The 24818-nt window shown below is 42.9% G+C and overlaps 3 protein-coding genes across 9 annotated transcripts in view; 2 read left to right on the plus strand and 1 right to left on the minus strand.

Moving 5' to 3' along the window:
* The first annotated feature begins 431 nt into the window (after positions 1-431).
* LOC125006421 lies at positions 432-6737 on the plus strand. The gene is made up of 15 exons (XM_047582429.1): positions 432-602; positions 806-1157; positions 1482-1698; positions 2332-2435; positions 2514-2628; positions 2730-2771; positions 2864-2982; positions 3901-3957; positions 4052-4112; positions 4203-4420; positions 4651-4704; positions 4797-4848; positions 4969-5064; positions 5381-5419; positions 5515-6737. Exons 2-15 carry the CDS (start codon positions 1065-1067, stop codon positions 6120-6122), a joined length of 1875 nt encoding a protein of 624 aa, XP_047438385.1. The 5' UTR covers positions 432-602; positions 806-1064; the 3' UTR covers positions 6123-6737.
* A 150-nt stretch (positions 6738-6887) lies between these two features.
* On the plus strand, positions 6888-10963 carry LOC125006422 (protein disulfide isomerase CRELD1). The gene is made up of 6 exons (XM_047582430.1): positions 6888-7020; positions 7928-8127; positions 8324-8407; positions 9503-9598; positions 9680-9820; positions 9924-10963. Exons 2-6 carry the CDS (start codon positions 7935-7937, stop codon positions 10142-10144), a joined length of 735 nt encoding a protein of 244 aa, XP_047438386.1. The 5' UTR covers positions 6888-7020; positions 7928-7934; the 3' UTR covers positions 10145-10963.
* Positions 10964-15227: 4264 nt separating this feature from the next.
* erc2 (ELKS/RAB6-interacting/CAST family member 2) overlaps positions 15228-24818 on the minus strand; it is a 31933-nt gene continuing 22342 nt past the window's right edge. For 2 of the 7 annotated variants that reach the window (XM_047582424.1, XM_047582422.1), the window contains 10 exons: positions 24044-24079; positions 21803-22005; positions 20651-20773; positions 18857-18868; positions 18344-18467; positions 18074-18234; positions 17415-17562; positions 16031-16690; positions 15487-15553; positions 15228-15369 (listed from right to left, as the gene is read on the minus strand). In XM_047582424.1, coding sequence (XP_047438380.1) covers positions 15527-15553; positions 16031-16690; positions 17415-17562; positions 18074-18234; positions 18344-18467; positions 18857-18868; positions 20651-20773; positions 21803-22005; positions 24044-24079 — 1494 coding nt within the window. In that variant the 3' untranslated portion in view covers positions 15228-15369; positions 15487-15526. The remainder of the gene's footprint in view (positions 15370-15486; positions 15554-16030; positions 16691-17414; positions 17563-18073; positions 18235-18343; positions 18468-18856; positions 18869-20650; positions 20774-21802; positions 22006-24043; positions 24080-24818) is intronic. The other 5 variants (XM_047582428.1, XM_047582427.1, XM_047582425.1 and 2 more) reach the window with 4 other exon arrangements.

Consider the following 24818-nt stretch of genomic DNA (forward strand, 5'->3'; position numbering starts at 1 on the left):
TGCTGGGTGAGGCGTGTGCCATTGTGTTTCTTCCAGGAGCTTTCATTCTCCTGATTGCATTATTAGCGTGGGTCAAAGGTATGTGCATTCTTATGATCGCAGGCAGTAAACTTGTTTTTCAAGGCTCTGCTTGCTGTGAACTGTCAGGGGTGGAGTTAAATCGGCACGTCAAGAGAAAGAACCTGTGACAAATAGTTTGCCCGCAAACCAGTTATAACAAATAAGCAATCAGCCTAATATTCTGTGTGGGCTACTGTGTAGAAATATCTGGATCAGGTGTTCAAAATGGAGACTTGTTTTGATTAAAAGTAGTTGTTGTGGACTTTGTGCCCTTGTAGCTTGGGTTGGTTACACAGTAATGAGGAATTTGTGCATTTGTGGAGACTCAATCAGAGGCAGGACTCTAAGAGAGATCGAGAGAGAGAGAGAGGGAGAGGGAGAGGGAGAGGTAGAGGTAGGGAGGGACGTCTCCTGAGTCAGAACTGTGACGTGTTGGTGTGTGTGGTGCAACTTGATTCACGCACTTGTTGGCTCCCTTAACAAAGCGCAGTGGAAAGAAACATTGTGGAGTTTGGATTACATGAAACAGGTTACTGAACACAGTAAGTAACTCACTTGAGATTTCTTGGCTTAATTTGATACAATTCTTAACGTTACTTTGTCATACTTGTTATCTTATGTCATGGCGTCTTAAATGACTGAACGGGTTAAAGAAAGAACTTGAAACTACCTTTCAAACTGTTGGATCTAACTGGTTAACTTTTGTTCAAACAAATAAAAAAATAATGTATCTCCTCTTCTCCAGGCCACAAACAAAGGTGAAACCCTGGTAACATCCCCAGCAGAGCTCACACAGTTGGTTTCAGTTCAGCGACTTCCATGACAGCATAGAGTTTCAGCCAGGATAACATCGACTTAATCTCCAACCAGAACTACGTTTATGAGGGTGATGATGATGGAGGAAGACAGCTGACTTGCTTAACAAGGTTTTCACGTTGCCGCTGGCGAAGAAATAAATAAATGTAGAGAAATGCTGTAGGACTCTTGCAATGTTCTGAAGCGCCATGTTTCTCCCCGGATGGCCCAGCTGGTGCGTTTTACTGACTCTGTGCATGTCCGCTTGTGATTTGGAGGCATCTGAAGTCACTTGCTCGCAGGTACAGTAGCTTGGATACACTGAAGCAGACATTTCCTGTGCTGCGCTGTAATGTTATGGATGAATTGCACTTTTAATTTGCTTTCAGTATTGACATTGCCTGCCCCAACATTTTAATTTCCTGTCTCATTTATTGAATGTTTTACTCTCAAACAAATGAGAAAAAGAAGATAGTGGGTTATAGCCATCTGTCAGCTTGTCGTTGCAGTATTGTGTGTACATTATTAATGTGTAGCCCATAGAACGACAAATATTTACTCAACAGGCTCGGGAAAAAAAAAAAAAAGTAATGCAGTTTTCCTTCTTAAATTTTGTCTCTTTCAAGGTTCTGTCTGAATGCACCGTGGCAGATGTGATTCTACCCGGGCAGGAAGAGAACAATGTGAAGGTTCAGAGTCTTAAGTCAGAGTTCCACTTCTGCAGAGATAGACCATGTACATTTTGTCTGGAGGTGAATGCAGAGCTCGACATTCAACCAGATGAAGACAAGGAGGAAGAGGATCACTCTGGGTCTGATGACGAGGATTACAGCAATCCAAATGGTATTTTAAATTTAATAATCAATCCATTCATTAGTCTTTGGATTGCAATGGGGCAAAGTAAATGGATATCCTGTGTCATCTGAGCAGCCACTTGCTTAAATGAATTTCAGCGATGTGTGAAAGTTGGCTTCATGGGCACGCGGAAATGAATGAAACTTGCACACAGGCAAACCACTACAGGGCAAACAAGATCTCTCCTTCCCGCATACACACTGCCATGTGGTTACAAGCTGCAGTAACAGGTGTGAAAGCCATCCAAGTTTGGACAGCAAGCTGGTGAAAAGTGTGTCTTAGGAGGTTAGAAATCATTGCTGGAACGATGAATAAGCAAACATGGACCTTGCGAAGAGGATAAAGTGAAGTTGACAGTGTAAATGCTTGCTTTACTTTTCCAGTATCAATATTTGGCTAAAAGCACAAAGAACAGTGAAGCTCACAGATCAGGTGGACATAAGATATTTAGTTTTAATTAGTAAGCTTGGTGAGAGTAAATACTTAATACACTGACGTAGAGAAACCAGAGGCTGTCTGGAATAAAGCCGCAGTTAAAATGTTTGCTGTGTTACAGAGACACTGAAGATTCACTTTTTCATTCTTAGCTTCTCCTCTGTTGTGCTCTCTGTGTTGCAACAGCGTCGGTGACGGTGTGTTACCAGACTCCATCTGCCATACCCACATGCAAGAAGGTGGAGTTCACAGTTAATCACACAGCTCTTACTCATCAAAACCAGGCAAAGGTACAGTAGATTACACATACTCTGCACTGTGCTCACTTCCAGGCACCTTGTCTCATAAACTCTGTGTGATTTCTCTAGATCTCCATGGTGATTACCAAGCCTTATGGTTTTCCCTTTGGCAGTGAAATACAGGTTTATCCCTATCCACAATTAGACCTAATACAAAAAGTTGTTGCTCCTTCTCCAGCTGAAGGTAGAGTTTGTGGTTTATTCGTTTGTTTGGATGACAAAGCTTCTATTGAACAAGTAAGCACCTGCCCAACAACAGTGACATGTAACCCTGTTTGTTCACAGTGTGCTCCCGGAAGCTGAAAAAATGCATACCACAGTGTCAAGGTAGACAAAAAAAGTTATGGTCTTCCTTGTGTAATTTGACATCAGTATGTGTCTGTAAGGAAATAAACACAATACTCTTTTCCTCCATCCAGTGCCCACAGTCAGGACTGTGATAGACGAAACAATGAACCAGGTTGAGCTGCAGTTTGAGGCCAGCAACAAATCCCTCCCCACTGTTTGTGTCCAGTATGAGGCCAATGGACGCTGTCAGGTGAGTGCTATCAGGGCTGTATGAGATTTCATTTGATTAATATACGGGCAGCCGTTTGCATCATTGAGCTAAACACTCTTTAACTGGCTGTTAAACAAGCCTCTAAATAGCAAACAATGACCAATCTCTGACTTTGAACGTAAGACGACAATTAGTAATTAATAATATACAAATACCAATAGTTGTGGCAGAATCAGCTGTAACTACGAAATGTTTTTTTTTTTTTTTTTTTTTTTGTACACCAATTGGCAAAAAAACACCAACCCGTGAAGTGTATAATGTCTTCTTCAATACCTTGGTGCTTTTGTGAATGTTACATATTTCACTACCCGAACACTGTTCCAGGAGTTGCTCACAGGACACTGACAATACCACTTTAATCTTGAACATAATCCAGTTTATAATAATCAGTTTATTATGCTGTTTGTATTGTAATCTGGGTTATTTCTTGACTCATAGCAGCGACTATGCAGTTAGTAGACTACACAACATTACTAGCCTGTCGTGCCATTTTGTTGTAAACGGATTCAAAACAACATCGCTCACAAGACATCTGTGACTATGCGGATGTTACTCATCTGTCCATTTATTATTTATATATAAGTGTAATCAGTTCTCAACACGGTGGTTCCAGACCTACTTTCAGCCACAAAAGATATGTGCATGAGGAACTTTGTCTGGTTTGCACACTAAAACATTATTGCACCCAAGACACGTGTGAGGCTAGGCTAAGCTAATTGACCTGTTTCCTTACACGTGACAGTGTAAGTGTCAAACGCGGGGAGAGGAGAAGTACTAAAAAAAAGAAGGTGAAATTGTCTAGGAAACAAAGCTATCTAATTGAACGAATGTGAGCAATGTAGTGTAACGTAGATTTAATTTCTTTTTTTAATTCTGTAAAATTTTTTGGCTTCATAGGGCTGGAACAAGTTGACCATCCCACTGTATTCAGTGACCCCTTGCACATGTCTACAGGTAGGATCATCACACATCATCATCCACTTTGGCAACAGGCCTGTTTGTTATCCAGACTTATATTCTGATGTCTGTGTAATTGTATGTGCTATAGGTGTGGCATGAAGACGGCGGAAGGTCTACACGCTCTCAACACTGCCCCTTCAAAAACACAAGTGAGTTCAATGTACAGGAAGACGGTTGGGCTGGTTGACTGTTTTGCCCATCATGTTCAGACATCATGATGCCCTTTGTGTCTGTCCCAGGTCTTCTGCAAAACAACATATGGAAAAATGTGTCAGTGTCTGTGCGCCAAGATTTAATGAACAACGATGGCACAAAGCTGTCATGGAACCTGACTGCCCCCTGCAGGCTGGAGGGTGAAGTTTGGCTCTGGGACGATGAGATCAGCTGCAAGGATAAACTTACTTGTAGACAGCAGCTGGAAAATGGACCATGGAAACAAAACAGACGGGGACTCTGGGTAATAGCAACTGAACTTTGGAGCCAGTTTTTTAGTCTTTTAGATTTTAACTGTCTCTATATTACACCCAAATGCTGTGAAAATATTATACCTATTCTCCTGAGATATTTGGCTTTTTTGGGAAAAGTTGCACTGCAAACTGAATGTAATGAAATTCTATCACCTGTAAAGGTATCTGGTTGCACTGCATTTGAGTGATCTATTGTCTTTTGTAACTGTGTCCCCAACAGAGGAAAAAAGGGGTGTTTGAAAACATCACTCCAAAGCTCTCACCATGTGTGATGGTAAAATATTCACTATCATCCACTGTATGTCACATCTATACACAGCCATTATTGAAGGCGAATAACTCATTTGCTTTTATTCATTTGTGCAGGTGCAAGTAAAGGGAATGGAGCATAAGCTGGGTCCATTCTGCGTTGATGGACGTAAGTCTGACGGACTTCACAGCAACTACAGAAACTGATGCCTGTTAGGACAAGAAACGTTATGTTAAAATGCATACTTGATCTTTTTGTAAAAGGGATTTTGCTTTTGGGTATTTGCAGCTGGCAGGTGGCGCTGGAGTCTCCTAGTTGTCGGTGTCATGCTGGTGGTCTGCTTGACTGTGATTATATTTTATTTCCTTCGAGACTTTGTCAAGAGTAAGTTTGACTTTTTTTTCTCCCCTCTACAATCAGTAGCTTGCAAATTCTAGAGTACATGGAAAATACAGAGCTGTATCTCATTTGTATCCAATTCATGACAACATGCATTATCCGTTTGGAAGAATTTCCTCAGCCATTTCAAACAAAGGCTCCTTTCATTCCTCCCAAAGACCACATCTCGTTTGCTATGTCGAAATTGATTTATCTGCCTCATGCAGTTTGAGGAATCAGTTATTTGTGGGGCAGAAAATATCCCACAAACATCTGATAAGCCTTCAGATTATATTAAATTGTGTTTTTTGGACTTTTGTAGAATGGGCTTGGAGCTGGCACCACGGAGGATTTGTGAAAGGTCAGTTTTTGATACCTTTCCTCAAAAGTACATGAAAGTCACAATGATGCAAGACATCGGTGACATTTTGCCTCTTCTTTTCTCCCTCTCTAAAGTTGGCAGAAAGGGTCACGTGGTGTTGCTGAGCCCCCCAGATGCGGATGCTCTTGTTTCACAGTCAGTATGTCAGCTCGGGTCGCTCCTCTGCAGCCAGGGCTTCAGTGTGTGCGTCGACCAGTGGAGCAGGAAGGAGCAGTGCAATTTGGGGCCTCTGCCGTGGCTGCACTCGCATCTGCTGAAAATAAACAGCATGGGTGGCCGGGTTGTGCTCGTTTTGACGCACAAAGCGCTGGCAAGAATAGAGGAATGGTCGCACTGCAACAAAGACGTTGTCACGACGAATGAGGGAGACAGGCCTCGACCACAGATCTGGTCCCCTTACTCTGATTTGTTCACAGCCTCCCTGTTTCACATTTACGCAGAGAAGCAGAAGGGCAAATCTGGTGAGCGTTTTCTCCTGGTGGAATTCGATTCCCAACCAACAAAGACTCAGAGCGGTGGCAGGCGTCTACCAGAGCTGGTTCGGGGGCTGTCTCTTTTCCGGCTTCCCTCTCAGACTGAATCTCTCTTCACTGAACTGACTGTCACAGAGTCAGAGAATGGTTCAGGGAGAAGGACATGGAAAGAGTGGACATGGGGGAACCCCCAATGCATGAGAGTATAGACTGATCTAATATCATCATGTGAATATCTTGGATTCAGAAAAAGAACTTGGCAACAAAGGATCTGATTCACCAGTACATGCAAATAAACCTTATCGTTGCTCTGTGAAGATGAGGGACATGAGTACTGGAATGTGATGAAGATGAGACAGTATGAAGGATAAGTGTCCCAATAATAATATATATATATTGTAATGTTGTATATATGTTATTAGAGCAGATATGCTTTCATAAAAAGATCCAAAATAACTAATATGTCAGGCTAGCACATAATGCTTTCCAGCCCTTTTATTTTTGTATACATTTGTTAAATGATTTCCTGATGCTGCTAGGAATTGTAGTTTTAGCAGACATCACCAGGATATTTACTATACTGCAGCAAGGAAGTGAATCATTGCAATGAAGAAATAACAACGCAAGTTTGAATAATAATGGAAGTCTATTGCATCAACTACAGGAATCATTGTAACGGTTTTGTTTTTTCATGGAATTTTTTTAGCAGAAAATATTGACTATATGGATAATACATTACTAAACTGCAACACTTCTAATTTATAGTACTATTCTACTCATGCACTGCACTGCAAATCTATAAATAAATTTGTACTTGCATGTTGGATGTCGCCTTGTGATTGGCCGCGGGTCAACAGAAGGAGGTGGATATTATTGGTGCAGTCTAGCGTCAGTTTAAGCGCACACTGAAGCGCCTGTGAAAGGTTTAAGTACACTCCAGAGGGGCGGTGTTCAGATAAGCATATCCCCTCCTCTCACTCGAGATGTGTGGGTGACTGTAATCAAACACCGCGGAGTCTAGCAGTGTGTGAGGTGCGTCTCGGTTGAATCCAAACTGCGTTTAAACTTTACGAAGGACAGTCCAGTTCGCGGTCAAGCAGCGCCGAGGTAAAGACAGTCATTATTCATTTCTAGATTTTATTTTGAAGATCAGCTTTAACGCTGGTTTATTTGTGGTTTAACTGTGAGCTGATATTCGTTCAGTGTGAAATTGGAGCTCATGTGTCAGCCACACAGAGGAGGGCAGAGAGTAGCAACATGTTAAAACTCCGTCCCACATTTATTTATTTATTTGTTTTATATCCATTAACGGAAAAAGTAAATCAAACAAAAGTTACGACATTTTAAACAAGTCAATTCAAAATTGATATCGCTTTTATAGCCTATAATTTGATTAAATTTACTTCAAAATAGTAACAATAAAAAAGGCTACTAGTAATAGGAAAGATCTTATTTTTGAATACTGTGATTGGCAGAATATTTACCTTTTTTTGTAACCTAATCTTATAACCTCTCCAGATACATATTTAATAATGCATGTTATTTTTAAACATTCGTGTTTGTATATTAGTAGGTTATAACACGGAAATATAAATATAATATAAAAAATACTAACTAGCCAAAACATTTAAAACCACTACAGTAGAAATAAATAACACTGACCATCTTGTGACAATCCAATCCAGTGTTCTGCTGGGAAACTTTTGGACCTGACATTCATGTAGATGTCACTTAGACATGTAGCACCCGCCTAGACCAGACCAGACACCCCCACCCCATAACAATGACACTCTTTGATGGCAGCGGCCCCACCCCCCCCCCCCCCCCCCCCCCCCCCCCCCCCCCCCACCCCCAACACCTGTGTTACTCTCTGATGAGTCACAACTGTTTTAGAGGCACAAGGGAGATCTACACAATATTAGGCAGGAAGGTGGTCATAATGTTATGCCTGATTAGTGTAACTGGTAACCAGTGGAGCTGGGTGTTTAATGACTTCATTTTATGTATGTTGAAGTCATAGCATGGAACAATCATCTGGGTTGATGGGCGTGAAGAGGCTTCACAGACGCCTGCTGCAGGCCGCCTGGCTGTGGGGTCTGTTGACTGTCCAGGTTCACAGCTGTCCTGATAGCTGCAGCAAGTGTTCAGGGCCAGAAAACGACAAGTGTCAGGAATGCAAAGCTGGGTGGACACTCCATAATAACACCTGTGTAGGTAGTGTATACAAAGCTTTGTTTATGAGCCTGGAAGTCATTATATATATAATATATATATGTGTATATATATATATATGTATGTATGTATGTATAAACAACAATATATATAATTATTGTCAATATGTGTGTGTGTGTGAGTGTCTGAAATGCGTATGACATGAAGAAGCATATGTGTATGTTTTTGTCTGTTTCAGACATTGACGAATGTGGCACTGAGCTGGGGAACTGTTTTGTCAACAGTTACTGCTTTAATACAGAAGGATCCTATGAGTGCAGAGGTCAGTGCTTTAGATTTGCCAGTGATAGCTCATACTGTACCTCAGGAAGTGAACTACATTAAAATTCAATATGTTATTGTTAAAATCACTGAATCGTTAAAATAAGAAATTTTAAAAATATATCGACATTATTTACCCGATGAGTGCCTCACATTAATTCTATATATATATATATATTTTTTTTTTTTTTCAACAGTAAATTGTTATCAGACAAGACATAAATATGTGTGACTACACAAGTAGATACTATATTTCATTAACTCTTTCCCCTGCACTGTTTCCCCTATATTCTTGATCTGAGGGGTTGTATGACTTAAAATCAACACGTCGCAATAAAGTACCAGTTTTTGGGATCCATGTGGAGAAACTACAAGCAGAACAACTGGACTTGAAGATCAGCTCTTTGAAGATATAATACTATAAGCTGCTTTGAATTATAATGTGTGTCTATGCCTCCCCACTTTTAGAAAAAATAAAAAGTATGGAATTATGCAAATATTTCAAATGTCTATCTGCTTGACACAAGATGTCACAACTGAAAATTTCTTTGTCGTTGTAAATTAATGCAGGTTTTATATTTACTCATAGCACTTGATTAGTTAGAGCAGGAAATTAGTTGTGGTGAAATCATACTTGCAGCTGGACACAGCTGGCTGTGGTGCCCTGAGCAAGCACCTAACCCCCAATATGCTTCCCGGGCGCACCCACCAGAGGGCTGCAGCCCACTGCTCCAACTGTACACATTACTGTGTGTGAACAAATGGATGGGTCAAACACAGGACAGAATTTCCCCTTGGGGATCAATATAGTATATCAAACAAATAAAAAATAAAAATGAAAAAAAATAAACCAGATTCCAGGTCAGTTCAGAGAAACTTTCAACTGATGAATTTGGAAAGATTCTTTTAGTATCTAACGATAGTGTCCAAACTAATGTGTGTCCACTGGTACTCTACATTTTAATCATTATGAAGTAACAGAGAACAAACCCCACTTTTGAGTGGAGGCGACCTTTTAATTAGTACTTCCTGTGTCATCTTGTTCATTCATGTTTGAGAATACAGTGCAGTCTGTCAGTGGTCCTTCTTTCCTCAGGTTGTGATGTGGCCTGTGTGGGCTGTATGGGCAGTGGACCCGCTCGCTGCAGGAAATGTGCTTCCGGCTACAGACTGACGGGGTCCAAATGTTTGGGTAATCACTCATCCATTGTGATGTTATATGCAGCAGTAATCTGCGGCAGAGATTTAATCTCGTGTCTTTCTTCTGCTCCAGATATAGATGAATGTAGCGACCGGGTACTTGCCTGTCAGGGTCTGGATGAGATTTGTACCAACACAGAAGGCTCTTTTCGCTGTGACTGTGCTGAAGGGTTCATTCGCAAGAACAGTGTTTGTATAAGGAAGCAGCTGCCTAGTGCGTGCCACCTCATGCTTATCCTGTATACTTATTTACATGAACAACCAAACTTACTCAGGGAACTCTCTGCTTTATTTCTCTCATCTGTTTCTTCCTGCAGGCGTTGAGGAGAAGGGTCTGTTTGATGATATCCAGGATGAGGAGGTGGAGGTGCTGCAGCAGATGTTTTTTGTCGTCGTGCTTTGTGCTCTGGCCACACTGGCAGCCAAGGGAGATTTGGTCTACACGTCTGTATTCATGGGAGCCCTGGCGGCCATGGCGGGCTACTGGCTTTCTGATAGAGGAGACCGTTTGCTAGACAGCTTCCTCAAGGGACGTTAAAGCTGCAAAACGACAATTCAGTTTGTGTAACGTCTTGGAACTGGATGCTGCATTTAAACATGCACTCAGTTTCGTACTGTGAAGGTGGTTTAATTGAGTCCGCACTGAAAAACCTTTGCCCATGTTTGTCGTCATCGTGCTTCTGCCTTAGTGCCTTTCCTTCTTGAAGCCAGAGGTCGCTCGTTGTGTAACTGAAAACAATCTGCAGTGTCCCATAAAGCATTTTTCCCCATCACAAAAGAGAAGACAGGTCCCCGCTGCAAGGTCAGCTTTTATGCCTTCCCTCTTGTGACAGCCATGGCCAGAGGCATTATGTTTTTAGGTTGTTTTTCAAGAGAATTTTTTCATTCATTTCACACAAGCGGCTAACGCGACGAAATGGTGAGGTGACAGTATTTCATATCCAAAGTGCCAAAGGTCAGAATCTCTGTAACATAAGGTCATTTTAGTTTTTGTTTTTTTGTTTGTTTGTTTTTTTGAGGTGGATGTTTAATTGACAGAAAGTTGAGTTTTCACTCTGCAGGACAAACGGAGCTAAGCTCCCCACATTAACAGCACATACAAACGAGGAATGGAGCAGCGTAACCCCAAGCTGAGTAAAACAGGGCTGTTCTCAGGTGTACTAACAGGTGGAGCTGTAGCTTTAATAACAAACTGATGCCTGTATCCCTCTGTGGGATAAATGAAAGAATTATCTTATTTTATAAACCGTGTAGTATAGTATTAGCTTCATAGACAGTATCAATCACTGTGTATTACATCCATGTTCATATTTTAAGGTTTAAATGTTGAAATAAATACCTTTGTTTGTTTTTAGCACCCTTTGTACATAATTATTCTTACATTACTTCATACGCACATCTACTAATTGCAGGGGTCTGTTTACGTCTGTTATAAAGATCAGTCACCAGTAGTGATTGTTAAAATCCAGGCCTCAAACTTTAGTTATTGCACGCATCACATCTCGGATTATTTAATTATTTGTGCACCCTTGCTCCTTATATGTGTAATGTTTCAGTAGTTATCTAAGGGAAACTATTTAGTTTGTATTCACAGAAAGCTACAACGTTTGCAACACTGCAAGGAGAAACTCACAAACAAAGACAGAAAGAAAGTCACCTTTATTTGATGGATATAAACAAGCTGGCCAACACTCAATAGTAATATTCTGATACAGCACATACAATAGCAAACTGGGGCACTGAGGACAGCCTCCTATAGTTTAAAAAACAAAAGAACACACAGTATCCATGCTTCATTTGGAACTCAGTCTCACTTATTTATTTTCTCTCTGGGGACTTTCTCTGATAAAGTTTTTTTTCTTTTAAATAGATTTTTCTCTTGTGCATTCATAACACACACATACACAATCACTCACTCATCAAACAATAATTTGCAGTTGCACACACACACACACACACACACCTCACGCCTTATTTTGAATACATTTACACCAGCAACCCCTAAAACATGCTGCACTCTCACAAAACTGCACAGGCTGTCTACTAAGGGGACACAGTAAGTGAGACACACACATCACTCTCAAACACAACATCACACCGTCACAATGCACGATGCAGATGCAATTAATGTATGAGGAATGACGCTTCATGGGAGATTAGCTCACGTTCACACACAGATAATCATTCAGCATGCTGGACGCACATTTAATTTGTTCCTAGGTCTTTACTGTACAGCTCAAAACATTTACTTATACAAATAGTACAGTCTCAAACTGGCATATTCAATAAGCTGAAACCATAGAAAAAATAAAGCTAACTTAAATACAAAAATGAATAATAATAATAATAAAAAAGTAAACTCGACATTTGTTCTGTCAAACAATGTTTCTGGCATTGGTCACAGTGATTTGTTTAATCCAAAGTTTTCAGCGACATACAGTAAAAGAAAAACAACCTGCAATAAAGTGAAAATGTATGCTAGGCTTTTCATACTTTTTTTTTTTTTTTGTTTTTTGTTTTTTGAAGGCCTTTCATAAATTACTGGTGAATCTGCAGGCGTTTTCAAGTCGTCCTACACAGCTGCTTCTAGGCACAGATGAAGCCTTGCCTTCTTGACTGAGCACGGTGTGTCAGTCCTTCACAGCCGGGATTAGCCTGTAGTCTAAGCCCAGGAAACCAGCCCCAGCCTCTAAGCGTCGGTGTCTCCTAAACCCTTTTTTTTTTTTTGACACAACGGTAGAGAGGACGCTCTGCATAGAGAACAGGAGATTATCCTTACATCACCACTTTCACTTGGCACAATATGTAAAAATCAGCATGCATGGGCACGATTGAAATGTTCCATGTTGTCTACCATGTAAATCATAGATGCTATTTCATGGTAGGAGATCTCCCTACTTCAAGTATTCAGCAGATAAGGACCTGAAAACGGGGGATTCGTACTCCGTCCCCCTGATGGTGAAGTGTGAGGATTTTTGCTACTCTGTCTGTCTGCATGTCTTCCATTTACCTTAACATTTGTAAACACAAACACCAGAGTTTCACACAATCTGTTGATTCTTGGACAGAGACGGGAGCTGTGAAGGTGTGCGTGGGAGGCGGACATGTAAAAAGGTGACGCACGGATCACCTCGTGTAAGATGGGCAGATGGAAAGACATTTATACACCGTGACTAACACTTGGCCTTGGAAGGGAGACACACAGGCACCATGAGGGGGTAGCAGTGGGGGTAGTAACAGTCTACTTCATTTTTCCACATTATACTGTAACAATGTGTGTGTTGTTGTTGTTGTTTTTTTTGTGTGTGTGTGTGTTCACTTTGACGTGTTTTTAACTGAAATCCGCTGTCACAGTCACGTACATCACCACTTCTGTTTACAAGACGACGACAAACACGTGAAAGAAATGCATCCAGACAGAGTCGCCCAAACCTCCACTCGGATGTTAGCCGTGATAGTCCTCACTCACAAGTGCAAGTCTCTGGCCGCTGAGTGCAGCGGACGTAATCTCATTGCCACCTGTGTGAGCTGCAAAATTTAAAAAATAAATAAATAGTTCGAAGTTGTCACCACGGGCCCGAGTGGGTCTTCAACTGAGTTGCTTTCACATTAAGAAAGGAATGTAATAATGTCATCTTTTCTAGACGTCTAGATAGATTTTGGATACACTTCTTTATTTCCCGTAAACCGCTCTAAAGCTCTTATTTTTTTTCTCTCTATTGGGCTGTCCTGTATTTTCAGACAGGGAATGTTAACTCGCTGCTGAGGGGTCTCCTCACAAGTCCGAGGGAAAACCACACCGCTCAACGCTCTTATATAAGACATCTCTCTGACCTCCAGCCAGTTAGAAAAATAACCATGAAGAAAAAAACATATAGTATCTTGTCAGTTTGAAACGATTTTCTGACCACGTATAGACACACTCTATAGATTTCTCTCTATATGTATAATATATGCATATCTATCATATGTGTACAGTTTTTTTTTTTTTTACGAGGCACAGGCCACCTTGTTGAGAAGGAGAAAACCAGTCACTATGTTTGGGGAGGGAGGGGGGGTACACAGACTACCGCTGGAAGAGTACAAGGGAGAGGAGTCCAGGAGCATACTGTGGGTCAGAGAACTGGGGTGTCAGTGTTACAAACAGACCTGCAGGGAAAACATCTATTGGCCAATGCCTTCACTTCGTAGTCTATGATGATGCGTATAGTAGCAGTATTTCTTGAGGGAGATCGCCTCTGTGTATAGGCCACTGCTCACAAAGCCCCCATTGTCAAACCGTATGTACAAAGTAGTCTTTTACAGTTGTTTATGAAGCCCATTGTGGGATCAAGTCCCTCTGCTGTAAAAGGACTAAAAGATGCTCTTGACCAAGTCTTCTGACACCATTTAGTTTGAGCACCAGCAGAAGCACCATTAGTAGAAATTCCTGCAACACAGAGGAGGTGCATAGGCGCATAGTCTCAGAAAATCGAAATAATCTGATGAATATTTTCTGACCACTCTCTTGGCCGCTCTGATTGGATGATTAGATTGGATCGAAGTAAGGGTTAAAATAATAATAAAAAAAATGCATTCACACTATGTTTACATCTGCATAGATTGATTCTTTTGTTTTCTTTTTTGTTTTTTTTTACTACTTCTGATCAAAATGAGGTAACATGAAGAGAAACATCGATGGCAGCCACAGCCTCTAACAAGCCCAGGAACTGGAGGGCCCCGCTCATGCAGCCATGGAAACCCTCGATGCTGCAGTCAAGGCCGAAAGGCGTACTATCGGTCAGCTCGAAGCGCTTCCTTCTGTCAACCAGAGATGACGACAGAAAACCTAAAACCACTTGTGTGTGCGCGTCGGACATGCTAGTAAAGGGACACAACGGCATGTTTGAAAATGCTGAACATGACACTCTACAGGAATGGATGGAGGGCGGAGAATTTAGAGAAAGAATAAGAGGTCACTTAGTGCCACAAAGAGTAGATACAGAATAGATCATCAACCCAATCTGATGATTAAAAAAAAAAAAAAAAAATCATGTGGGGTTGTGACAGCCAGGCAGAGGGGTCAGATGTCACCAACTGGGTCAGAAGGGCAGTGAGGCTCGAGAAACCGTGACGGAGTCAGGCAGAGGAGCCAACCCGAGCCAGAGGAGTCAGTCGAGAAGGTGAGACAGACAGCGCGATAACCATGATCTTGAACCAGTCAAAGGAGGATATACGGTGGAGGGGAAGATATTCGGCCGAAGGGGCGTCGGTGGCCTGACTTTCAGCAGGTGACGGACAGGTGAGGTGACCTCTGTGAGACCTCTGACACAGGGCTGAAGTGTTGATCACAGGTCTGTCCAAGTACCCACTCAACACGCACAGAACATGTGTCTCTCCATCGATAGCTGAACCTGTTCTGCCACTTCAGTGTCTGTGATCGCCTGTGTGAAGGAAGTGGAGGGTCGTCTTTTCCTGCTCACACAAGGAAGAGGTCCCACATCGCCTTGAGCAGAAAACAAAGAAGACAGTGAGCTCCAGGTCGCTTCATACCCTCTTTTTGTGTGCTGTCACTCGTTACATTAGGTGAAATTACCTGATCTGCTGTCGGTCTCCATGGATGACCTGCACACCTGAGTGGCCCCTGCTCCCTCCCTCCCGAAAAACAACAAAAATCATAGGTCCCATTGCTGAGTATTGATTGAGTGGAGGTAATAAATGTTTAGTCTGGTAGTGTTTCAACATCATGGCATGGCTGTCCTCATCCAGTAGATACTGACTCGTCTGAGAAACAAGAAAATGTGAGAGATGTCGTGAGATAAGTTGCTGTTTAGTTAGTTACACAACACAAATGCCAGTGCAGGCAGACGGAACGAAATGTGGAAAAGACTTAAATCTCACCCTCAAAACAACATTAGAGCTTTGGTTGTCACAGCTAGGATTATGCCCATATGCCCTCCTCGTCATCCTGGTGGTGGCAGTGTTACGCATGAAGAGAAGATGGTAAGTGGGGTTCAAAAGATATTACTGCTACATCAGACAACAAAATAAGGTTAAAATTTAAGTAAGCATCAGGGAAGACATCAAGGTATAATGTAGCATGTCGACCTCATAGTTCATGATTGTTGGAGCTTTTGGCAAAGCGAGCTACTGTATATGAGCTTAGTTCTCATTGCAAATATCTGATGACAAGGGCTGCATCCATATGACATTTTTTTCATCTTTAGTCATATTTTTTAATTTATTGTTTTTACTACCAAAATATGTTAACATTGCCTGTTGTGTCTAACGATGCAATCAGCCAAAATATTCAGATTCATGTCAGAAAAGACAAAGCAAACCAACGAATACATCTGAGGACACGCTCACATTTGAGAAGCTGAACTAAGAAGACAATTATTTTCAGTTCTATTTAAGGCCAGGATTAGCATGGGAGACATCTGACCTGGTCTGGGGAAGGGCGGTGTCCGGCATGTGGGGGTCCTCGGGCTGGCCCTCCACGATGATGGGGCGATGGGTGACGTGGGTGCTGGGCATGGTGCGGGTGCTGAGGGTGCTGAGGGTGCTGAGGGTGCTGCGGGTGCTGGGGGTGTGGATGTTGGGGATGCTGCCCTTGCTGGGGAGGCCCATGCGGGTGCTGAGGGTGGGGATGCTGCGGCGGGGCGTGCCCGTGTGGGTGCTGTGGGGGATGCTGGGGGTGCTGCGTGTGCGGGTGCTGGGGCTGCGGGAGACGTGGGTGCTGTTGGTGCTGCGGAGGGGGCTGCGTGTGCGGCTGGTGCTGTGGGTGGGAAGGGTGAGGGTACTGGGGCTGTGGCTGCTGCGGGTGCGGGTGCTGCTGGGGGGCTTGCGGGTGCTGCGGGTGCTGCATGTGCTGCGGATGCTGCTGATGCTGCGGATGCTGCTGCTGATGCTGCGGATGCTGTGGATGCTGCGGATGCGCAGCGTGTGGATAGGGAGTCTGCTGGGCGTGGGGAGGGTGGGGGTACTGTGGCTGGGGCTGAGGCTGAGCATGTGGAGGTTGAGGCTGGGGGTGGTGAGGAGCGTGTGGGTGATATTGATCGACGTCTTCATAGTTGTCAGCTATCAGCTTCATTCTGCTTTGCGTCTGTAAAAAGAGCAAACGTATGTGCATGATGTTCTGCAGTGTTATAAAAAGAAAAAAAGCATTATCCTTCTTCTTAAACGGTGGAATAAAGTTCAGTTCACAACCATGCAAGTACATCCTTAAGATAAACAATATGCAAATGTGGCTCTAAAAATATAAAGCAGACCATCTGCGATCTGAGGAAAACCACACACTTCCTGGATTATGTACAGTTTTCCATCTGTTATATAAGCTAGCCTTATCATCTAGCTTTATGTATGTATTTAGTGTTTGTTCAGTGACATGACAATACTAAATTGTACCTTTAAATTTAATTGTAAATCAATAACAAGAGCAGCCGGAGGAGTTAACTTAAATCATGTTAAACATTAATTAGCAGTATGTGCCAGAAACACAAGACAACTTTCAAATACACAAGGAGGCCGTGTCTGATGTGAGATCTAAGATCATGTGAGTCCTGTCTTGAATAAATTGTGACTTGAGTTTCCCCCAAAAGACATAAAAACAGCTCCGACTCCTGCAGTAAAACAAGATGTCACCTTTGGGAAAAGTGCCAAAACTGAACTTGCTAAGTAGCCCTGCACGCCTGTGACAAACGTGTAGATGTAATGAGAAAAATGACTAGGCGCCTCATGCAGCTATATTTTTCAGTCTGATCAGCATTTCCCAGCAACCAGCGACAGCACAGAGGAACATATTCATGACCCTTCGCTGCAGTACTTACGTGTTGTTTGAGCTGGTGCATCAGTTTGTCCCGTTCCCTCTTGAGGGCCAGCACCTCCTCCTGGGTCTTCTTTTTATTGGAGGCAGACAGCTCCAGCAGAGCAATATTAGCATCTTTCTCACTGATGGCTGCGAGGAGAGCTTGTTGTCTACAAGTGAAACAACATCACACTGTCAGCGCGAAACACATTACTACAAGAAGATATTTTAAACAAAGGAGGATCCAGTTGAGAAGCATCGCGGCAACGTGGGCTATAAAAAGTACATTTAGTCAGGGTTCAATTTTAAAGGAGCCAGACGGTGATCAATCACTCAAAAAAATCAGACTGGCTCGGTAAAAATGTAAAATCAGACTCACGGCACAGGCTCTATTTATCAAGTCAAGGGTGCATTTTGGGAAATATGCAGTATATCACTCTTATACCGCTAGCATACCACTCACTGGTTAGCTTAGCATGACATCAGGAAGCCACAATTGCAGTATTTCCAAATGTATTTATCTAAATTAAATTAAAATGTGAAAACTATTCTCTGAGAATTAAAGCATATGATGATATACCTTTTTTTGCATTTTATTACAAGAAATGAAAGCATGTCTCAGTCAGGAACAGTGGACGATGTCTTAATGATGCTGAAATGAGATCTCACAGCAACACTCACTTCATTTCAAGGATCTCCTCCAGCTGTTTCCTGCGTTCCTGTCTCATGTTGGTGAGGTGGGAGTCTCTCTCCTGCAAGGACTGCTGCGTGGAGGAGAGACGCTGCTTGGTGGCGTCCAGCTCCTGCCGTGTCCTTTCCAGCGTGTTCATCAGCTCCTCCAACTGACGGCACCATGCGGGAAAACACACAAAGGACACACAGACACGTTATAGACGCACGTCTCTTTTTCCAAGTTCGTGACCATAATCAGTGGAGAATGTTTCTCCTCACCTTTAAATGGTGGCCGCCGTCGATGGAGCCGTCCTTACGAGAGTCCTGTCCTAAACCTTTCTTGTCTCCTTGCGCTCCCATTTTGATGTTTGAACCCTTTTTAGTCTGATCTTTGCCTCCTTGTCTGTAAAACCACAACAATAAGAGAGTAATTCCCTGCTTATCATTTATTCATTTTTATTTTTCTATGAATTCTGTCGTTACAGTACAATTAAACAAATGCAAAATCCATTGTTGAGGCAATAGAGTTACGTGGATAGTGGGACATTATTAAGACAAGACCATGAAACACAAACAAGCAAAACAAGTACAGAGTAATGGGCGATCAATGCAAGGGCATCTCGGATGAATCATGTTTCAAAATAGTATCAGTCATGAGATCAAGACGTGAGCATCACAGATGAGCTGATAGCTTTATGGCAACATGGCACTGCTGGAATAACTCACAGGTTTAAACACCAGAGGTGGGATGGACACATGGGGGGGTGCGCTGGGAGCAGGGACATTACTTACCTAGGAGCTAAACTGCAGATGGGGACAGGAAAAGGTAGAACAGAAGGGGACAATGGGACAAGTGAAGAGGACATTGGAAGCAGGAGACAAGAGAACACAGAAAAAAAGTTTAAAAAAACAAAAAAACATTAAAACACAAAGAAAGGTTCACAAGAAAACAATAGAGTGAACCCAGAAGAGATCACGCTGTGTTCATTGTCAGAAGACATGGGAGATCACAGAGGAGCCTGTGACAGCCGCTGCTCTGCAGCCTGACACAGCGAATGCAGGATGCACCTTCTCTGAAAACACAACACTATGTGCATCTGCTGCCAAGCCTGGGGGTGGCAGACATGCAGTCAGACAGGCAGAGGTTAGCAAAGAAGAGGGGAGGAGGACAGGTCTTAGTGCCGAGCAAGAGGTGGGAGAGCCAACAGTGGTTTGATCAAGTGCGTGTGAAGGGGTGAGCTGGTGGGAGATTCAGTTATGGATGCGGGGTAGTTCAGACAGATGACTGAAATCCGACTGCAATGACACACCTCAGGGCCGAGGTTTCAGTCCAGACCCTACCTACTACAGCACCTGAGCGCGTGTGGACCTGGAGCACAGCAGCCCTTATTCATGCAGGCCACTAGGCTGAGCATTTCCCTTAGAGTCTGCTAGAGCAAGCTGTGCAGGGCAGGTGAGGAGGGAGAGCGGGAAGGTGGGCGCTGGAAGGAGACCACTTGAGAGAAGAGGGGCTGTGACGATGATGTTATTGGGAAGAAAAGGACTATCTGAAAGTGCAAGGGCGACTGACTTAGAGAGGGTGATGTGGGGCGAGGTGGGCAGATGGGTGGCTGGGAAGGAGGAGGGAGTAAGAAGGGGAAGCGTGCTCATGGCAGGAGGAGGCCTCAGCTCTAAGGACAGACACTTCCTATGAGGAGCTACTGCACACAGCCGGCACCACAAAAACACATAATAATGGTGTGTGCATCTGCAAGCCTAGAAGTGGGCAAGCTATTTCAACAAAGGACACAAGGAGTGCGTACAGTAACCTCAAAATAAATCGAGAAAAGAAGAAGCAATAGCAGTTCACACCAAGTTCTACATAGGAAACAAATGATGCTGACAGAATGAAATATTTACAGTATTTACAACTTTTTCCAATTAAAGTTGCAAAATATGGTTACTGGTTTCCTAAACCCTTGGTGTGACTTTAATCTGTGACTTAACCATGCATCAATACAGAGGAAAATATATGCCTGTCTAGACATATATTTCATAAACTATGACCTGATGTATTTCACTTACAAGATGAAGATGAAGTTCAAAACTTAGAGTGTAAGGTTTGACCTTCACATTAAATTATAACATTGAGACATATTTTAGTAACATCTGTGCAATTAGTTACTTTCTTTATTTAATGCTTGTTTGTTTCGTGATATCTGACTTATTTCTATGTTTTGTCATCAGTGCACAGATAGACAGGCTACTAAAGATGGCAGCTACATGCAGTTTGAAAAATAAACATTATAATAAACAGTAAAGACACTCTCTCTCTCTCTCTTTCGCACACACACACAAACACAAACATTCACCGTTCAGATGCAGACAATTGAACAAAAAGCAATGCTAAAAAAAACAAAGCAAACACGAATCCAGGGATCTTTGCATCATGTGCACTATGACACGGTGGTGTGGCTGTGATGCAAAGTCCCCTGAATCCTTCACACAGCAGGCAAACCCAGGCACAGAGGTGAAACCAGATGCAGTTGCAGCAGTCGAAGACTTTAACCAGGCAGCCGAGCTCAAGTGCCAGGGCAGAGCACTCACTTTCCCAGGAAATCCCACACCATGCCCCCTATCTGCTGGGGAGCAGCGGACACAGAAGGGAGCGGGTCAGGGGGAGCTCTGCCACCGGGACGAGGGGTGGGGCGGGGGGCAGAGGGAGGGGGGCTGGGGTGTCAAGGTCAACAGAGAAAGAGTGGCGGGGGAGATGAGGAGATTGGAAAATCAGGATCGGGATCAGGTTTGAGAAAAGGAAGAAAAGGAAGGTCCGAGGCCGAGGTTGAAAGTGTGACCAACGGCAGAGGGTAAAGGAAGGGACAGGTGGGCGTGACACAGAAGAAAGAGAAGGAAAACGGGATGGAAAAAAAGATGGCAAAAAAAAAGGACAAGAACACTCAATTAATCAAACACAACTAAACAAATCAGCATGACACTCACCAAAGCGGCCCCTATCACTAGCTGGGAAGGGAGTGTTTAGCTGGTTTTAAGTGGTCGTTCTGGGGCTCTGTCAGTGGAAGGGGAGGAGGGCTCATGCCTCTCCCTCCAATCTTTGTGTTAGCCTCAACCGTTCCAGGTAAAAGACGAGACTCTCCTCCATCAGCCCAACCACGGTGTGAGGGCGGGGAAACTCTGGACTATCTAAGCAGTGAGCCAAGAGCTGAAGAGGGCGCCTGTTTTATTAATGGGGTCCATTAACTGAAATCAGTTTGACCTCTTCCATCAGTGTGTGACTGAGTGCCAGCCTGCGCTCACATATCACATGTAACAGGGTGGCACGAGTCCTACAGAGAGCTTTCTGGTGTATCTCAGTGTTCAAATACAAGTGTTGTCCATTGAAAAGTGTATAAATATATATCAGAGTGTGTTATCCAAGACTGGGTCCCACTATGCATCCCACCCCTCAGGATGTCACACGTAACATGAAAACGACAGCACGTCGATACAAAGTTCACTTGAAACATGGAGAACACAACATGGAGACATTAACGCCAACAAACACACACGTCATGACCGACAATAAACTGCTCAGGGTCCCTCGACACAAGATAATCGCATCAGTGGGTAAAATTAAAGAGGAACCTGCTTGAAGGGGAATTCTTTTCTGTGATGCTTATAAAACATAGACCTCGACTATAAAATATATCTATATATAATGTAACACAAAAGGGAATCATTCAATTAAATCAGTGCCGTTACCTTTCCAACTCAGCGATCTTCTTGTCCTTGTCGTTCTTTTCCGTCTCCACCTCTCGCAGGATGTCCAGGAGCCTCTCCACCTCCGCCTGAGCCTTGTTGGTTTCGTCCTTGTAGTAGCTCACCTCCTTCTCCAGCAGCTTCACTCGGTCCACGTAATCCGGGTTCCCCCTGGAGCCCGACTGCTGCTCCACCTCGTGGGCCTTCTGCGCGCACACGCCCGGAGAAGGGACACAAACAAAGACGCATGCACGAGCCATTGAAACACTCAGTCGAAGTCAAGAGGTCAACACATCCATGCAGTGCGGCATAGAATGTTTCACTGCCCACGAAAGAGAGATACACACAGTAGACGGCAGTCCATCAGCGCCTTATGTTCCTTATGTTCCTTATGTTATCTACTTCCCTTGCTCACTCTCTCTGTCTTTCTGAATGAATAAAACTGAGTAGAATGTTGTGGACAAGGGCATCATTACTGGTGCTGGCTCATTACTTTTAACAGAGCTATTATTTAGCTCCATTTAAAGAGCCCACTGAGACTCGCAGTCACATCACACACACTGTGTGAGTGTGCAGAATAAATGACTGTGTATGTGTGACTCTGTGTGTCTTGTGGTTATACAGCAACTACGAATCAGGGGCAGTCAAATTCTAGATAATGCTCCTGTCTCCTGTCTGGTTTTCGGGTTTGATCTCGTCACTACTGCAACAGTTTGTAACTCTCCATGAATTACATCACAGCGGCGCACATCACCCTCGAGACAATACGCAGCCACTCATGTCAACACGTCGCAGAGCTACACAGAGCCATCCACCAAAACACTGCGGTGATCGGCAACCACGACTGACACCTCAGCTAAACCAACCGCACCACACCGAGCCAAGAGAGAAGCGTGGCAACACACTGACACTGACGACATGCAACAAGGTCGACCAAGGCATGCAAACCCAACGAAGCTGCACAGTCTTTGCAATTGTCAGTCCAGAGGATGGAGGAAGAGAAGCAAGGACGACCAAGTGAACCTGTTTCAAGTTTCATATTTTAAGCATGAGGAACGACCAATAGTGGGTTATTTTCAGTGACTTATCTTCATTTAACAGCCACTAATCATTGTAGAGGTCTAGTAAAAAGGCCTAAAGTTGAGCCTTACTGGACGACATACTGGCCTACAAACTGCCAGTGGGGTTAAATTTTTGACATGAGAAAGGTGTAATGATTTTCCATCTCTTTCAGTATTATTTATTGTGTTTTATCATATTTGTTTAGAGAAGCATGGTAGGAATAAAATGTGTCATTTTGTGTGCGTGTATGGTGGGGCATTATTGCATTATTGATATTGAAATAATTAAAAGCTTTATTGAGATATTTACTTAAATGGACAGAATTCAATCCTGCAAAGTTTTTTATAGTTTCAGAGAGGTCATGTTTTTGTTTGTTTGCTGTTCTTGAATCTTTATGTCCTGTCACATCCTGTGAATTCCTTGAAACAAGCAGGACCCTGGGGAATTTTCCAAATAGCCAAATGAGACAACAGAGACTCACTGTAGTGTAACTACAGATTAATCCGCAGAGTTTAAACTCGATTCAACTTAAACTTGAAACTGCGTTTCAGTAGGGTACAGGTAATTTCTACGGTCTCTCAGTGGTGTGTGGCACATCGCTGACAGCTTTTTCTTTATTAGTATTTTGTCATCTCATTTGGTGTTAGACTACATAACAAACACTTCTCTCTATAATGCTATATAAAACAACAGCAGCACGTAGTCTAAAATGATCATAAATGATTGAATACATTTTATTAATAAATTGTATAGACTGCTCTCTGTATTGATTTAAACAGAGTTTCATAATAACCTTCATGAAGGTAGGGTTTATTGCAGGATAGTTATCTATAAATATGTCAGATTGCTGAATTACTTTTAGCCATGACTGTCCTGCACAAATTCCAACTGGAAAAATAAGCCTTGAATGCTGTATATGCAGCACCAGTTTCATCACAGCTTTGTCACAAACACAAACAGCTGAAGAAATAGTACATTTCATGGGACTCTGGGTGCAGCATGTAAATATATATATAAAGCTCATTATATCAGTACAGTGCAATGAGCGACATGCATGTGGGTGGGTGAGAGCAGAACCTGTGCTGGGATTTGACATGATCACCATCTAGCATATTTCAAAGAAGTCATCAGTGTCCTCATGCTTTCAATATGTGCCTCGGAGAGCTCAGGAGAGGGACTTACAGGATTGTTCATGTGACTGAATAGCTGCTCAGCTTGCTACATTGCAAAGTCGAGGGAGGGACATGAGGGGAGGGAGGACGGGTCGCAGGAGAGCAAATGTTAGGATTTAGTTTGAGCCGGAGGAGAGAACAGCAGGATCAGACACGTTGCAACACATGTTTGACAGGTAAATACCATATTCTAAGTACAGCACATGTTGTTACAGGTTAACAGCAGCACAACGGGGACAGATGCAGAGGAACAGACAACAGGCAGAGTCTGTGACTATGGAGAAGGAGAAGGTGGAGAGTGGTGTTTAATGGGCTCCTTGCTGAACCCCAACAAAGGATCACAGAGGAAGAAGGTGATGCTAGCTGTTATACTAATCAACTGTGTTTTATACTGTATAAGGCCAGTTCAGGCGGACTATAGAGTTACGTTTAAGTTTATACAAACACATAATCATGTCTTCAACCTGTATCTCTTGTAATTTTGTTTTTATATTTATTTTATCTATAAAATATACTTTATATATTTCATCTGGTTTCTCAAAAGATTTACTGAAGAATCATCTTCCACAAACAAATTCAGCCAATTTAATTTTTTTCCCTGTAGTTTGTAACTACTTAATATCCATTTAAGTACCTCACACTAACACTAATTCCTTTCTTCAAAGTGGATACGCCGCTCTGGCTCCTTATCTACAGTTCAGAGCATTTAATGAGGACGTCTCTGCAGTCTCCAGTCAGTGCAGAGAAGCCCTCAACAGCTCGGTCAAGGAGACATTCATATTTTC

Source organism: Mugil cephalus, chromosome 4, assembly GCF_022458985.1.
Source record: "Mugil cephalus isolate CIBA_MC_2020 chromosome 4, CIBA_Mcephalus_1.1, whole genome shotgun sequence".
Classification (NCBI taxonomy): Eukaryota; Metazoa; Chordata; class Actinopteri; order Mugiliformes; family Mugilidae; genus Mugil; species Mugil cephalus.

Bases quoted from the DNA above. Each gene is read 5' to 3' on its own strand.
- LOC125006422 (XM_047582430.1), top strand. From the start codon at position 7,935: ATGGAACAATCATCTGGGTTGATGGGCGTGAAGAGGCTTCACAGACGC. The intron at 8,128-8,323 runs GTAGTGTATACA...TGTCTGTTTCAG, and splicing joins CCATAATAACACCTGTGTAG to ACATTGACGAATGTGGCACT. The intron at 9,821-9,923 runs GTGCGTGCCACC...TTCTTCCTGCAG, and splicing joins TATAAGGAAGCAGCTGCCTA to GCGTTGAGGAGAAGGGTCTG.
- LOC125006421 (XM_047582429.1), top strand. From the start codon at position 1,065: ATGTTTCTCCCCGGATGGCCCAGCTGGTGCGTTTTACTGACTCTGTGC. The intron at 4,421-4,650 runs GTAATAGCAACT...TGTCCCCAACAG, and splicing joins AAAACAGACGGGGACTCTGG to AGGAAAAAAGGGGTGTTTGA. The intron at 4,849-4,968 runs GTAAGTCTGACG...GGGTATTTGCAG, and splicing joins TCCATTCTGCGTTGATGGAC to CTGGCAGGTGGCGCTGGAGT.